Source organism: Phacochoerus africanus, chromosome 16 (genome assembly GCF_016906955.1).
Source record: "Phacochoerus africanus isolate WHEZ1 chromosome 16, ROS_Pafr_v1, whole genome shotgun sequence".
Taxonomy (NCBI): domain Eukaryota; kingdom Metazoa; phylum Chordata; class Mammalia; order Artiodactyla; family Suidae; genus Phacochoerus; species Phacochoerus africanus.
Window position 1 is genome coordinate 10,476,598 of NC_062559.1, and position 15,757 is coordinate 10,492,354.

At 40.8% G+C, this 15,757-nt stretch overlaps 1 protein-coding gene and 1 non-coding gene across 2 annotated transcripts in view; both read right to left on the reverse strand.

Annotated features, from left to right (window-relative positions):
• The window catches only part of IFT56 (intraflagellar transport 56), a 48,307-nt gene that overhangs the window by 7,210 nt on the left and 25,340 nt on the right, over positions 1 to 15,757 (reverse strand). Inside the window, exons 8-16 of the mRNA XM_047763552.1 lie at positions 15,670 to 15,744; positions 14,253 to 14,355; positions 12,088 to 12,143; positions 10,862 to 10,915; positions 9,446 to 9,509; positions 7,360 to 7,448; positions 7,069 to 7,152; positions 5,814 to 5,883; positions 4,352 to 4,458 (exon numbers count right to left, since the gene is read on the reverse strand). Of these exons, the coding sequence (XP_047619508.1) occupies positions 4,352 to 4,458; positions 5,814 to 5,883; positions 7,069 to 7,152; positions 7,360 to 7,448; positions 9,446 to 9,509; positions 10,862 to 10,915; positions 12,088 to 12,143; positions 14,253 to 14,355; positions 15,670 to 15,744 (702 nt within the window). The remainder of the gene's footprint in view (positions 1 to 4,351; positions 4,459 to 5,813; positions 5,884 to 7,068; positions 7,153 to 7,359; positions 7,449 to 9,445; positions 9,510 to 10,861; positions 10,916 to 12,087; positions 12,144 to 14,252; positions 14,356 to 15,669; positions 15,745 to 15,757) is intronic.
• Positions 15,050 to 15,151, reverse strand: LOC125117836 (U6 spliceosomal RNA). The gene has a single exon (XR_007132743.1). It is a non-coding gene; the product is annotated as a U6 spliceosomal RNA (small nuclear RNA).

Below are 15,757 nucleotides of genomic sequence, written 5' to 3' on the forward strand. Positions count from 1 at the left end.
CATAATGTTATTATTATTCCTTGTTAATCCAAATTATTGCATGATCAAGAGTTTGTACAAAAACCTAAAAAGCAGCATGTGCCTCCACCTAAAGTTTGATTTGGATGTCAATGACGATGCCACACACATACCAAGAAGGCATAAAAAGGTTGCTTAGGGAGTTCTCATCGTGGACCAGTGGTTAAGGAACCTGACTGATATCCATAAGGATGCAGGTTCCATCCCGGGCCTCACTCGGTGGGTTAAGGATCTGGTGTTGCCGTGTGCTGTGGTGTAGGTCGAAGATGCAGGTTGGATCCGGCAGTGCTGTGGTTGTGGTGTAGGCTGGCAGCTACAGCTCCTATTTGATCCCTACCCTGGGAACCTCTATATGCTGTGGGTGCAGCCCTAAAAAGACAAAACAAAAAAAAAAAGAGAGAGAGAGAGAAACAGTTGCTTAGTGATATAACTGAGGTCTCTGGGGAGAGTAGGACAGTCCTTGCAAGCAGGCCCATAATGGCCTGAAAGCGAGGAAGGAGAGTGGCCTGGGTTTTACTTTGCTTAGGGGATAGGGCTGGGGTGACAGTTCTGAGCATGGGCAGGGCCTCGTGTGGTTTGAATCACCCAAAGGCACCAGAGAAGGAAGTATTCAGGCTTTCTTATCATTTTGTCCACATGTGGAGCACAAGGGGAAGAGGGGTGAGTGAGGCTTAAAAGATGTCAGCAGTCAAATATCAAGAATAGAGTCAAGGTCATCATCACAGGTCTCTTTTATCGCTGAGGAGGATCCCACATGAAACCCAGTTTAACAACCCACCTACTGGAGAACTGTTTCCAGTTCGGGGCTACTACAAATAAAGCTGCTATTGACATTTGCGAATAGGCATTTGTGTGAATATAGGTTTTCATTTTTCTGGAATAAATGCCCAGGAGTGTGACTGCTGAGTCACACACTGAGCATCTATTTGTTTGCTAAAGAAACAGCATAACTATTTTATGGTATATATTTTTCCATCCTTTTACTTTCAACCTACCTATACTGTTATATTTTAAGTGAGTTTCTTGCAGAAAACACATAGTTGGGTCATGGTTTTTTATCCACTCTATCAATGTCTGGTTTTTTTTGTTTGTTTGTTTGTTTGTTTTTGGTTGAACAGAAAGCATGTGGAAGTTTCCGGGCCGGGGATCAAACCTGTACCACAGCAGTAACCCAAGATGCTGCAGTGACAATGCCAAATCTTTAACCACAAGAGAAATCCAATATCTGTCTTTTAATTAGAACATTTATACCATTTATATTTAATGCAATTATTGATATGATAGGACTTAATACTGCTATTTTTATCCTATTTCTCTCTTCTATTTTTCCTGGATAAGGACATCCTGTACATGTCTTTGCTGTTTGCAGCTGGAGAAAAATGTGACTGTGCAATCTGCATAGAGGGCAGACAAGAAAGTCTGTGCTTAACCTCTCGAGCCTTCACCTGTACATATCTTTTTCCTGCTTTTTCTGTATTATAATAAATCTTAGCCATGAGGATAACTTTATGTCAAGTCATATGTGTTCTTCCAGTGAATCACCCAACTAGTGGATGGTAGTGGGACCACTGAAATACTAGGTAATGCCAAAGTGTTTTTCAAGCTTTTTATCTTCCTTTACTCTTAACCTCCATCCTCTTTTCACCTCCTCTAGGGTCTCACTCCATCAAAAATGCTCCCACTCTCTTGAATCTTTAATCACTCTGTTCAATGGCTCCTTTTCTTCTGCCTAAAGATATACTCATACTATTTTTTTAAAAAATTCTATACTCTTACTATTTTAAAAGAAAAAGAACTCTCCTTCCACCTGCAAAAATAAGTCCCCCCCCCCAAAAAATGCCTAACCCTGTTTTCCTTTTTTTTTGTCTTTTGTCTTTTGTTGTTGTTGTTGCTATTTCTTGGGCTGCTCCCGCGGCATATGGAGGTTCCCAGGCTAGGGGTTGAATCGGAGCTGTAGCCACCGGCCCACGCCAGAGCCACAGCAACGCGGGATCCGAGCCGCGTCTGCAACCTACACCACAGCTCACAGCAACGCCGGATCGTTAACCCACTGAGCAAGGGCAGGGACCGAACCCGCCACCTCATGGTTCCTAGTCGGATTCGTTAACCACTGCGCCACAACGGGAACTCCCTGTTTTCCTTTTAAAAATATATATATATATATATATATTTTTGTCTTTTTAGTGCCACACTTGTGGCATGTGGAAGTTTCCAGGCTAGGGGCTGAATAGGAGCTGCTGGCCTATGCCATAGCCACACAATGCCAGATCCAAGCCGCATCTGAGACCTACACCACAGCTCCCAGCAGCACCGGATCCTTAACCCGTGAATTAGGCCAGGGATCAAACCCCTGTCCTCACGGATATTAATTGGGTTCGTTACTGCTGAGCCATGAGGGTAACTCTTATTTTCCCTTTTCAAGTAGCATCCCATTCTCCTCTTTGTCCTCAGCAACAGTTGATGTTTGTTTGTTTGTTTGTTTTTTAAGACTATGGTCTACATTATTCTCATTGAATCTGCTTCCTAATCCAATTCTCTTCTGTACCTAGTAGTGTTTTCTCAGGCCTCATGTAATTCCATCTAGTTGCAGATTTGATGTTCTCCTTTCTTGGCATTTGATAAAATAGGAACAAGAAAAAGAGTAATGAAAACCTTTTTCTCTCTCTCTTGGTCTTTTTCTTTCCTTTCTGCTCATCTTCATCCGCTGACTCTTCTTTCCATTTCTATCCCTAGGGTTCCACACAAAGCCTTACACCGTTCACCGGTTAATCACGTTCTCTCCCATACTCTGCAGCTACTACTGCTGCTGCTACTACCACCACCACCACCACTAACTACAGTTAACTAAAGCTGCATCTCTAATTCTAACCTCCTCCATGAATACCTGAGCTTCAGGCTCATCCTGATAACTTCCCAGATGTAGTATCGCTACCTGGAAGCCCCAAACACACTTCAGATTTAAAACATCTAAAAGTGAACTAAATTCCTGTCTTTAAGAGTTTCCTGGAGTTCCCGTTGTGGCTCAGTGGTTAACAAATCCGACTAGGAACCATGAGATTGTGGGTTCAATCCCTGGCCTTGCTCAGTGGGTTAAGGATCCGGCGTTGCCATGAGCTGTGGTGCAGGTTGCAGACTCGGCTCAAATCCCAAGTTGCTGTGGCTCTGGCGTAGGCCGGCGGCTACAGCTCTGATTGGACCCCTAGCCTGGGAACCTCCATATGCTGTGGGAGCAGCCCAAGAATTGGCAAAAAGACCAAAAAGAAAAAAAAAGTCTCCTTTCCTTCTATCTTCCCTAACTCACTTAATATCATTTCTACCCGTAAGTGCTATTAAACATCTTCAAGTTTCCAATGTTTTAAAACCATTTCTATTGATGGTAATTCACTTTATTTTTGTAATGATTCACTTTGAAGTGAGCTATTATTAACTTGATACTAGACTCCCTTTACCTGACGTTTTCCTATCTTTTGGACAAGAAGAAATATTCTAAAAATAGGAGTTTCCAGAATTTGAGGTTAACTTTTTTTTTTCTCTCTTGGCCACACCTGTAGCATTTGGAAGTTCTTGGGCTAGGGACTGAACCCACGCCACAGCAGTGACCCAAGCCGCAGCAGTGACAACGCCGGATCCTCAACCTGCTGAGCCACAGGAGAACTCCCAGGGCTAATTTTTTAAAAAGCTTTTCATCTAGAGGAGAGGCCCCCAAACTCCTCCCTGCTTTTCCAACTGCAGCCCGCCCCCACCCATCCACACACCGAGCTAGTCCATCACTGAATCTGACGGCTTTTCTGTTCTTTTTCTGATCGCTTTGTCTTTCCTGTCTACTATTTGCACCATGGTTTCCCCAACGGTTTGGTTTGCAACTCCCTATTCTCCTTCCTTCATTTCCTTATCTGGGTAATGTCACTGTTTTCAGGGCTTCGATCACTACTGAAGTGGAGAGATGTCTCTAACTCTGTCTCTCCATGTCAGAGGACAACTTTCTTGAGGTTCAGAACCAAACTTTCAACTATCAGATGACTATCTCTCCCTGCACTGTACCTAAAAATTCACTGCCTTTAGAAATCTATATCCTTCTCTCTAAATCACCATTTCATACACATCATTTCATATTTCATTCCTGTGTACGCCTGTTTTACATACATATAAAACCCTGAAATGCTGCCGTCTCTGAGTTCAGTCCATTTGTAAAAGGGATGACATTTCTGCTAACACTGTGTGAACCCTCCCACCTACAGCCACTTAATCTCCAGGGGCACCTCCCCTAATATTTCGTCAGTGCAGCAATGTGACCCTGATCTTCGCTTTGCCTTTAGGTCTCACCCAGCCTCACCCTGTAGCAGTCATTGGCAATGAGCTGTAAGAGGCTAAAGGATTCGCCAGAGGTTTCCATCTTGAGATAAAGTTCCCAGGCTAGTCTTGGTTTCTTATTCATAATGTCTACAAAGAGAAACAAAGATTTAATGCTTTTTAAATGTATAAGAAATACGCTTCTGCATCTTGCGATTTTATGGATTTGGTTCTATGTTACAAACGTATCCAAAGTAATGGTAAACAGCTCTTACATGGAAATCGTTCTGTGTTGGCAGTAAGCTGGCTTCCCATAAGAACTCCACTATTCTTAAAATTCTTTAGTTAGGATTCACATAGTTACGTCTTTTTTAGATTCAGTTGACTTCCAGTAGCTCCCACTTTGCTCAAAAGCAAAAAAGTCACCTATCATTCATTCAATTTCACTCACACAGTTTCAACCTCACCTGTAATATCTAATTGCTAAAGTTTTCCCAGGACATTAAAAATTCAGTGAACGTTTTAAATTCAAGTGAAAAAAAGAAACAAGAAAAGATAGCGGAGAAACAGAGAGAAAGACAGACAGCTATATGATATACCAAAAAAATTATGTTTTTGACATTTTATCACTTTTCAGACTGATGCCATATTGAAAAGGTAAAATGAGCTAACAGTATCACTGAACAAAATACATCGTAAACTGAGACTCTGGAAGCTTTAACAGGGCTCCAGGAAGAATCTGGCCTCTTCTAGGACCGTTCACTTGAGCTCAAGGGCACGTGGTACAGCTAATCACAGGCCGAACTTGTGGGTACATGGCCACCCTTACCGAGTAGCATTAACCACACTTAATTTCAGCGTTTTCTCATTCTACACAACAAAATTAGAAAACATTCAATAAAAAGAGGACTCTTCGGAGTTCCCGTCGTGGCACAGTGGTTAACGAATCCAACTAGGAACCATGAGGTTGTGGGCTCAATCCTTGGCCTTCCTCAGTGGGTTAAGGATCCGGCATTGCCGTGAGCTGTGGTATAGGTTGCAGACTCGGCTCGGATCCCGAGTTGCTATGGCTCTGATGTAGGCCAGGGCCTACAGCTCTGACTTGAACCCTAGCCTGGGAACCTCCATGTGCCGCAGGAGCGGCCCAAGAAATGGCAAAAAGACAAAAAAAAAAAAGGACTCTTCTATAACATTTTTAAAAATAACATTTAAAAGAAGACTCATAGGAGTTCCTGTCATGGCTCAAAAGAAACAAATCTGACTAGCATCCATGAGGACATAGGTTTGATCCTTGACCTTGCTCAGTGGGTTGAGGATCCAGTGTTACTCTGAGCTGTGGTGTAGGTCGCAGTTGTGGCTCGGATCCGGCATTGCTGTGGCTGTGGCATAGGCCAGTGGCTACAGCTCTGATTCGACCCCTAGCCTGGGAACCTCCATATGCCACGGGTGCAGCTCTAGAAAAAGACAAAAAGACAAAGTAAATAAATAAATAAAAGAAGACTCACAGCACCGAGCCAACCAACTGAGGTAAATGTAGTCATTTTTCAACTTCTCACTTTGGATTAAAAGGAAAATCTGCAAGAAGAGGAAACAAGGGAATAAATATGAAGATGCCTTTGCAGTAAAAATATCTGTATCAGCTTACTTTGGATCAATAAGCATCATAAATGACCAAATTCTATATAGGCTGCCAAAAAAAAAAAAGGATAAAATTGTGGCGACTTTAACACACTTCTCTCAGTTATTGATATCACAAGGTGACATTAGGTTGATAATGCCACAGAAGATTTGAACAGAATAGTTAACAACCATTCATCCTACTGGGCCATAAAGCAATTCCTTAACAGATGTTAAAGGACTGGTGTTATATAGACTATACTCTAGAATACAATTAACTTCGAAATCAAAATAACCTGAAAGGATGACACGCATATAAATCATGAAACATGTTTTAGGATAACTCATAGACAAAAATAATAAAGGGATTGTTTCTAAACATAATGGAAACCGGGAAACAGAATTTGAATAAGTTGAATAATTACAAAAATTGAATCAAATAATTCAATTGAATTATTTTGAATCTCTCAGATAATCAATCTAAGGAGTTCAATGTCAAGACAGTTGTTAGCCTTGGGGGAAAGGGATTGACTCAAAAAGGGGACAAGGAGTTCCCTGGTGGCTCAGTGGGTTAAGGATCCAGCATTGTCGCTGCAGCGGCCTGGGTTGCTGCTATGGCTTGGGTTCCATCCCTGGCCCTAGAACTTCTGCATGCCGTGAGTGTGGGTAAAAAAAAGAAAATAAAAAGGAAAAAACAAGGAGTTCCCATAGTGGTACAGTGGAAACGAATCGAGTTAGGAACCATGAGGTTGCAGGTTCGACCCCTGGCCTTGCTCAGTGAGTTAAGGATTCCGCATTGCTGTGGCTCTGGCGTACGCTGGCAGCTACAGCTCCGATTAGAACCCTAGCCTGGGAACCTTGGTATGCCGCAGGTGAGGCCCTAAAAAGACAAAAAGAAAAAATGCTGTGTTCCTTCTCCATGTATATTATGTTTTTATAAAATGTATCCAAAAAATGAAAGCATTAATGTGGTTATAAAATCTCTATATCTATTTATACTGTGCTTTTTAAAGTAACCTAAGAACCAAGGAACTTTTAATAATCTTTTACCCTTAAATGTTTTATTTCAGTGCGAAAAAGATAACAGTGTTTTTAGATATTTTAGATAGAATCATTCAAATGCCTTCAAAAGCAGGTACCCACCTCTTCACCCTCACTGGTACTGCCAGTTGCAGCTTTGGCTTGGGCATAATTAAAGTTAAAGATGTCATCGTTATAGAAGTAATTCTGAAAAACATCCCAAGGTCACACTGAGCATTAACAAATAAAAGAACATCAGTTATACCAGATATAAACACAAAAATAATCTTTAGGAATTAGCTGATTTCACTATTACCACCACAGTACAAAGGCCATCTCTAAAGGTATCTTATCTTTGACACATCATCTATAGTATTTGAGACACAAAGTCATCTAGAGAATTCTATCACTAACCTTAAATGAGTTGAGGTAAATCAAGACATCATCAAATTGCTTAAGCAGGAAGAAACAGGAAGCCATGCACTGCCTCCCTGGTATTGTATCTGAAATGGAATGGGAAAAGAAAGCAGATGTATTCATGACACGAAAAGTTCTCTTTAGTCGAAATTTGAGTTATTTTATAATTTAGAGATAGCAATGTATTCTAACACATGTTTTAAGGTTTTAAAATTATGGATTCTGTTCAGTAGATAAAGCCTCAGCACGATGAAGGTCAGGGTACTGAGAATGGCCAGGTACTTGCAGTTAGCCCTCCGAGTCCAACATGAACAGTGCCATACAGGCCACAGAATTTTCCAGATCTTCTTCTAGGCTTTGATTGTCTCACCCAACTCTAACACCTGCGCATTCAGCTAACATGGCTTAGTCTCTGCCATTACTCTTCTAAGACAGCCTAACACTTCTGATCTCAAACGGAGAAATAATTGGCCATGGAACCACCTGATTCGGATCCTGACCAACTTTTTGCCTCATAACAGATTCCTCTCTGAAGCAGCAGCACCCTTGTCACTGTCACTCTCAATTCTCCTTACTCTGTTCAATTTTTTTCCCTGTAACACTTATCATACATATGCCATATAATCAAATTATGTTTCCTGTCTGTTCTCACTCGACTGTACACTGCCCAAGGGGAGGGGACTGGTATGTTTTGTTTTACTGCTGTAGCCTCAACACCTCAATAAATTTTTGTTGTATGAATGAAATGAAATGGGAGAAAGAAAGTATTATCCAAAAAATGGTTACAGTGAAACATCTGAAAGAAAATGAATATCCAGGGGTGATTAAAATATTTAACAACCAGCTCTTCATGAACACTGTTTATCAGAATAAATGCTAGACATTGAAAACTGGTACAGACCCAGTTTTTTGCTCTTTAGGGCCGCTAATGCGGCATATGGAAGTTCCCAGATTAGGGGTTGAATCAGAGCTGGTTCATATTGGCTAACTATCTGCCCTTTTTAGATCCCTTTCTCAAATCTTAGACTGCATCTTGAGTGAGGAAATCAATAACAATAAAAATGAGGAGTTCCCTGGTGGCCTAGTGGTTAAGGACTCCACATTGTCACTACTGTGTCTTGGGTTCAATCCCTGGCCTGGGAATTTACATATGCTGTGGGCACTGCCAAAAAAAAAAATGAAACCACAAAACTACTGGTGGGAAATACAAGTGAATATTATATAACTTTAAGGATAAAAAAGCATTTTCTAAGCTTGATTCCCATGTGAGAAATCATAGAAAAGATGAGCTCCTGAGAAATCAATAAATGTAACATTTCGAATAAAATACAGAATCAAGGAGTTCCTGTTGTGGCGCAGTAGTTAACAAGTCTAATTAGGAACCATGAGGTTGTGGGTTTGATCCCTGGCTTTGCTCAGTGGGTTAAGGATCTGGCGTTGCTGTGAGCTGTGGTGTAGGCAGCAGATGTGGCTCGGATCCCGAGTTGCTGTGGCTCTGGTGTAGGCTGGTGGCTACAGCTCCGATTAGACCCCTAGCCTGGGAACTTCCATATGCCTCAGGAAGCGGCCCTAGAAAAGGCAAAAAGACAAATAAATAAATAAAATAAAATAAAATACAGAATCAATTTTTTTTTTTTTTGCTCTTTAGGGCTGCTAATGCGGCATATGGAAATTCCCAGGTTAGGGTTTGAATCAGAGCTGCAGCTACTGGGCTACACCAAAGCCACGCTAATGCCAGAACTGCACCACATCTGTAACCTACACCACAGCTCAAAGCAACACCAGATCCTTAACTTCAGTGATACTAGTCGAGTTCATAACTAGCTGAGCTACAATGGGAACTCCTAGAATCAAATTTTTAAAACTCTTATGAACCAAAGAATACATTTATTCCCCTCTCTTTATATATCCTCTCATCCCATTTTAGCTGAGATGTTAAGTGGGGCTAATCCAATACTCTCTCCTGTGTTTGAGTTTCTACTTTACAACAGATAAATGCCTGGACAGAGACCAAACCTCACCAGCCAATACATGACCAACCCCAATTACGGATCATGCTATGAAGTACAGACTCCAGGCATACCACATTCACTAGCTGATCCTCCCACCAACTGGAAGAACTGCTGGGCAATTTTCATATGATCCCTCTGAAAAACAAAGCAGAGCAGATAGAGAGGAATAAGCTGAACATATATTATTTGTTTTACACTTTATAGTTTTAATGTATTTGTCAGGGTTTAACATGTACCCTTGTTATAAATCCTCCCCAAAACAAAAGTGCTAATTCTTATTAGCATAAGCATCCAGAAAATGATAATCTGAAATTGAATTAAAACCTACTGAGGGTCAGATAGAAAAGTTCAACCCCCAAATTCTATCCTAAAAGTACCTTCATTAAATAAACTCATTCATTCATTCAACAAATATTTATTGCTCTTTTAACATATATCGAGATTGTGATAGGAACTATGGCTATAATGAGGAGTAGTTATTAAATAAAATCATTCATTTTCCAATAGCTTTTATAGCCTATCTACTAGATGAGGCACTTTGGAGTGAACTGGAATTAAAAAGATTTAATTTATATCCCACTTCATTCCAAAAAGAATTTACTGTGCTACATTCAGATATGTAAGAACTTAAAATTTTAGTCAACATTTTGGTATTTATAAAAAGCTTTGCCAGGAAGTTCCCATGTGGCATAGAGGGTTAAGGATCTGGCAATGCTGCAGCTGTGGCACAGGTCACAACTGAGCCGCAGGTTCAGTCCCTGGCCCAGGAACTTCCACATGGTGCAGGTGCAGATGCAGACACAAAAAACAAAAACAAAAACAAACAAACAAAAAACTTACCCAGAGAAACAATTCTTCCCATTTTATACATGCCAAAATTATAGCTCAGAGGTATACAAGGTTAAAAAAAAAGGTCAGTAAAAATAACAATGAAGTTTTGCTATGAGTTCCCTGCAACAGGAACTCCTCAACTGGACTTTTTAAAAACAAAGCAGCAATGCTTAGGATTATACTTTTCTCTTTTTTTGTCTTTAGAAAACAGAATTCTTGGAGTTCCCGTCATGGCTCAGTGGTTAACGAATCCGACTAGGAACCATGAGGTTGTGGGTTCAATCCCTGGCCTTGCTCAGTGGGTTAAGGATCAGGCGTTGAGCTGTGGTGTAGGTTGCAGACTTGGCTTGGATCTTGCATTGCTGTGGCTCTGGTGTAGGCCAGTGGCTACAGCTCCGATTCCACCCCTAGCCTGGGAACCTCCATATGCCGCGGGAGTGGCCCTAGAGATGGCAAAAAGACAAAAAACAAACAAAAAAAAGAAAACAGAATTCTTTTACAATGGAATTTGGATTGAGTGATATGGAGAAAAAGAAGGAACTGTTAAAGAGCCTAGTTGTGAGCTTACTGCTGGGTGAACTTTGACATTCATTTTGATCTTTCCCACACACTAAAACATTACAAACTATAGATATTACCAGTGGTTTTATACTCACTGAACCCATTTCCTGGCCAAGGGCTGCATTGACCACTCCTTTGAGGATGTACTCCTGCAAACATGGATTATCACTAATTAAACGAAAAGGAATGTAGATCCATGAGATATCTTTCAAATTAATTAATTGCATCAACTCAGTGCTTTATCTATATTATCAAAAGTTACCTAAAGTCACTTTTCTCTATTCTATCTCTGATTTGAATGAAAGAATTAGGATATTTTCACATGGTTCCCAGGAAAGTGTCCAAATCAGAATTCACCATATTTGTCAATTCTCAGTCTTAAGCAGAAAACTCAGTGGATACTCCCAGGAGTTATGTTGTGCCTTTATTTCAATTCAGGGGGAAAATTCACAATAAAATGTTTACGTAATAATTTTTACATCTTATCAGCTACTGTCATTGTCTGTGACCACATCACATATATTTTTTCCGTTTCCAATGATGTAACAACCTTTCTTTGCTAGTGATGCCTTTCCTCAAAAAAGAAAAAGTATCCTTTGATTCTCATTTGTAAGATATTCTTGCTTTTGGAGTCCTGGGGCCTCACCTGTATCCCCTTCAGACTTGGTTCTATCCTTAATAGACACCCTCCTCAGCTTTGTCAATTTTTATGTGGGTGCCATGTCACTTTTTTTTAAGAGGACTCAAAAAAAGAAAAGAACAAAAGATACTGAAGCTTTTAATACACTTGAGAAATATACATCTTTAGATTTCGTGCAGTATGGAAACTTTTTTTTTTTTCTTCCTCTTTAGGGCTGAACCCGAGGTCACATGGAGGTTCCCAGGCTGGGGGTCAAATTGGAGCTACAGCTGCCGGCCTACACCACAGCCACAGCAAGGCCAGATCTGAGCCGTGTCTGCGACCTATACCACAGCCAAATCCTTAACCCACTGAGCAAGGCCAGGGATCAAACCCATGTCCTCATGGATACTAGTTGGATTTGTTTCTGCTACACCACAATGGGAACTCCTAATTTCAGTATTTTCAAGCCTCAACCCTTTTGAAGAAATGACCACATATATGGGAGTTTACAAATACCAGAAAGCGCAGAATATTCATTGTCATATCAAAAGTCTCACATAAAATTCCTAGATCAATAGATATGATCTTTCCTGAGATCCTACAAGCAGGAATCTTCTCTAATGTGCCTCCCAGCTACCTTCCTGAAATTCCACTTTCAACAGAACTCAATTAGTAAAAACGTAACATATTCTCAATTACCTGAGGAGTAGTAGGTTCCAGATCCTTAATTAAGTTATAAGCTTCCTGCACATCATCTGAAATATAAGAAATAAGTAGCTATACTAGTCTGTATTCCAGAAAACTCTTCTGAAACAGTCCCCAAAAGATAAGATCCTTCAAATATTCATGGGAAGTATGATTTGTTCGTTTTGCCTCTTAGTTCTCCATTAAGTTCAATGTTGATCAGTTATCCTAAAGACAATCAAATATCCTTAGGAAACTCAGATTACGCCATGAAGCACCTAAAACTTCAAGCTAAAAATATGGACTGGGTAGGATATGCTAATGGCATTGTAAATATATAAGAAAAATGACAAATTTTTAAAAAGATTATATTGGCGCAGCAGAAACGAATGTGACTAGGAACCATTAGGTTTTGGGTTCGATCCCTGGCCTCGTTCAGTGGGTTAAGGACCCAGTGTTGCTGTGAGCTGTGGTGTAGGTTGCAGTCTTGGCTCGGATCTGGCATTGCTGTGGCTGTGGTGTAGGCTGGCGGCTACAGCTCTGATTAGACCCCTAGCCTGGGAACCTCCATATGCCACAGGTGCGGTCCTAAAAAGACAAAAAACAGAACAACAACAACAAAAAACCTGTAAAAAAAAAGATAATATAGTATGTAGGAGTGAAAGGACATGAAGTCTGAGATTTGCTTCAAAACATTTCAGCAACAAAAATGGGGAGGGAAGATAAATGAAAAAAGACTGGCAGTATCTTTTTTTTTTTTTTTTTTGTCTCTTTGCCTTTTCTGGAGCTGCTCCCGTGGCATACGGAGGTTCCCAGGCTAGGGGTCAAATTGGAGCTGTAGCCGCTGTCCTAAGCCAGAGCCACAGCAACGCAGGATCCGAGCCGTGTCTGCTCGGACCTACACCAGAGCTCACGGCAACGCCGGATCCTTAACCCACTGAGCAAGGGCAGGGATCGAACCCGCAACCTCATGGTTCCTAATCGGATTCGTTAGCCACTGCGCCACAACGGGAACTCCGACTGGCAGTATCTTGAAGACTGCTAAACCTGGGATGAATATTTGGGTGTTCATTTGGGGTGTTCAGACTATCCCCTCTTGCTTATGTTTGAAAATTTTTATAATAGAAATGAACTTATAAAATATATGTTTCTTTCATTCCTGTCCAAAAACATTACTTCCTTGTGCTTATAAATCAAATAGAACTGTTTGCAAGTTCATGTTCTTATTTCAATAAACACTTACATTTTCCTCAGTGAGGAAGCTGTTGTCTGGCTGGTTTCTACCATGCACCTAAAAAGGCTCACACTGTTAGTCCGAGGTCCGTGACAGAGTGCGGGACCCACTGCATGGTAGCTCTTACCCAATACAACTGTTAGATAAAAGACGGCTTTAGGCGCGTGTCTAACAACTTTATCCTTAATTAGGGGCAACAAATATCACAGTCTTTCTGAATCATAGCATTTCTCATAAGAAGCTGGGGGTACAGAGGAACAGAAAGGGAGACAATTAGAGCAAAGAAAAGAGGTAATGAGGAGTTCCCGTCGTGGCGCAGTGGTTAACGAATCCGACTAGGAACCATGAGGTTGCGGGTTCGGTCCCTGCCTTTGCTCAGTGGGTTGATGATCCAGCGTTGCCATGAGCTGTGGTGTAGGTTGCAACTCGGATCCCGAGTTGCTGTGGCTCTGGCGTAGGCCGGTGGCCACGGCTCCAATTGGACCCCTAGCCTGGGAACCTCCATATGCCGCGGGAGCGGCCCAAGAAATAGCAAAAAAAAAAAAAAAAAAGAGGGTAATGAGTAAAAAGAAAAGACTCATGAAAGTGTAGATGCAGATGTCCCCTTTACACACAGGGGCCACAAGGGGAGAAAAGGAACAAGGGAGAGGAAAGAAAAACAATGGAAAAACTGAAATAGATGAACAGACAACAAGGACAGAAAAATAAGAGGAAAATAGAAAAACAGAATGAAGGAGAAGGTTGGAAGCAACAGAAGAGGAAGGAGAGTTTAAAGAGAGCGGCCACGACAAATAAATACCAATACATTTGTTCTGTCTTATGAACCTGTTGCAAATTTATTTTTGAAAGTATTATGGATTTCAAATGTTAAGCAAGCAGCTCGGTTAGAGATTAAATGTTCTAAAATAATCTCATTATAGGCAAGACTAAGACATATTTTTCTCACCTTGACGAAGGTAGTAAATCACTAAGTTTAGCCTAGCTTCAGGGATGACATCGACCAGGGGAGGCAAAACTTGCAAAGCCCCTTCGCCTCCTCGGAAAACAACCTAAAGACAGACAAACTCTGTTACTATAGTAATAAGTATGAGGATATTTACTGTCACAACAGTTATTCTTTGAAAGGATGAATATATTTTTGAGGTTCTCTCTAAATACACATCCCTTGACCTCACTGAAAGAAAGCCATTATCTAATAATAAGAAATAGAATAAAGGTTTAACCCTATTGCCTATATTCCCTTTTCTCTTCATGGGAATTGCAGAAAACTCTTAAAGTACCCAATAATGAATGAAACTTTTTTTCTAGACAGATATTCTACATCTGAGACTCCCCGAAGGAATTTATATAACCTTTCTGAGCCTGTCTGTTCATCTCTAAATGGCATTAGTAATGTCGACCTTTCAGGGTTATCCTGAGGACTAAATGAGGTAAAGTGGGCTAAATGTTTGGCACAAAGTAGGTAACACTTCATTTAATTATTCAGTAAATATTCATTAGCACCTACTATATGGCTGTTACCGTAACACCAGGGCTATACCAGGAATGGAATAAGTTAACTCTCCTGTCACTACACAGGCCACATACTCAAGAAGAGGAGATCCTCAAACAGTAAACTTAAGTATGTTGCCATATGATAATAAATGCTACAGAGAACCGCTAAAGCGAAAACACCACCCATGAAAGGAAAATTAAAAAAAAAAAATTATAGTCGATTTACAATGTTGTGCCAATTTCTGTATTAAAAAAATGGGACACTTCACGAGTTTGCATGTCATCTTTGCGTGGGGCCATGTTAATCTTCTCTGCGTTGTTACAATTTTAGTATATGTGCTGTCAAAGCAAGCATGGAAGTTCAGTTTTGTGTATTGTTTTGTGGCCAGAGCCTAACACGGTGTCTGGTACATAATAAGTTGTTGCACAAATAAATATACAGAAATCAAGGCAATCAGGCATAAACTACCTAATTTCTTATTTCTATCTCAAAATATCCCTTTTGTCATCCTGCTTGGTTCCACCTCGTCTGAGTTGTTCCCTTTTGCAAGATGAATTCTTTCCTGTCTCCTGGATCTCATGACGTCTAACTCCCCGCTTACTCTAAACCAACACAATGAACACTTGGATTTGACTGCCTTACGCGCCTTTCTAAATGCTAAGTAGGTTCTGTTGCCTCCCCATAAGGGTTTGCTTGAGGAAAGGACTGATATCTTAAACTCATTCTCTTTCCTCCAAAGCAAGGAGGAGTTCACCTGAAGTAGAGAAATATCTGTTGAGATACCGCCCTCCATTCATCTTTCTAAGCACTGTGATGGACCAAAGGAGGGGAGGACTCAAGTCAGTCAAGAGGGCAGACTATTAGTCACCAGATTGTGCCTGATGAGCTCCTTAGCAAATTCAAAGGACGAAGAAGCGTTGTCCATCAAGCTTTTGAGTTCTGCCTGAAATGTAAAG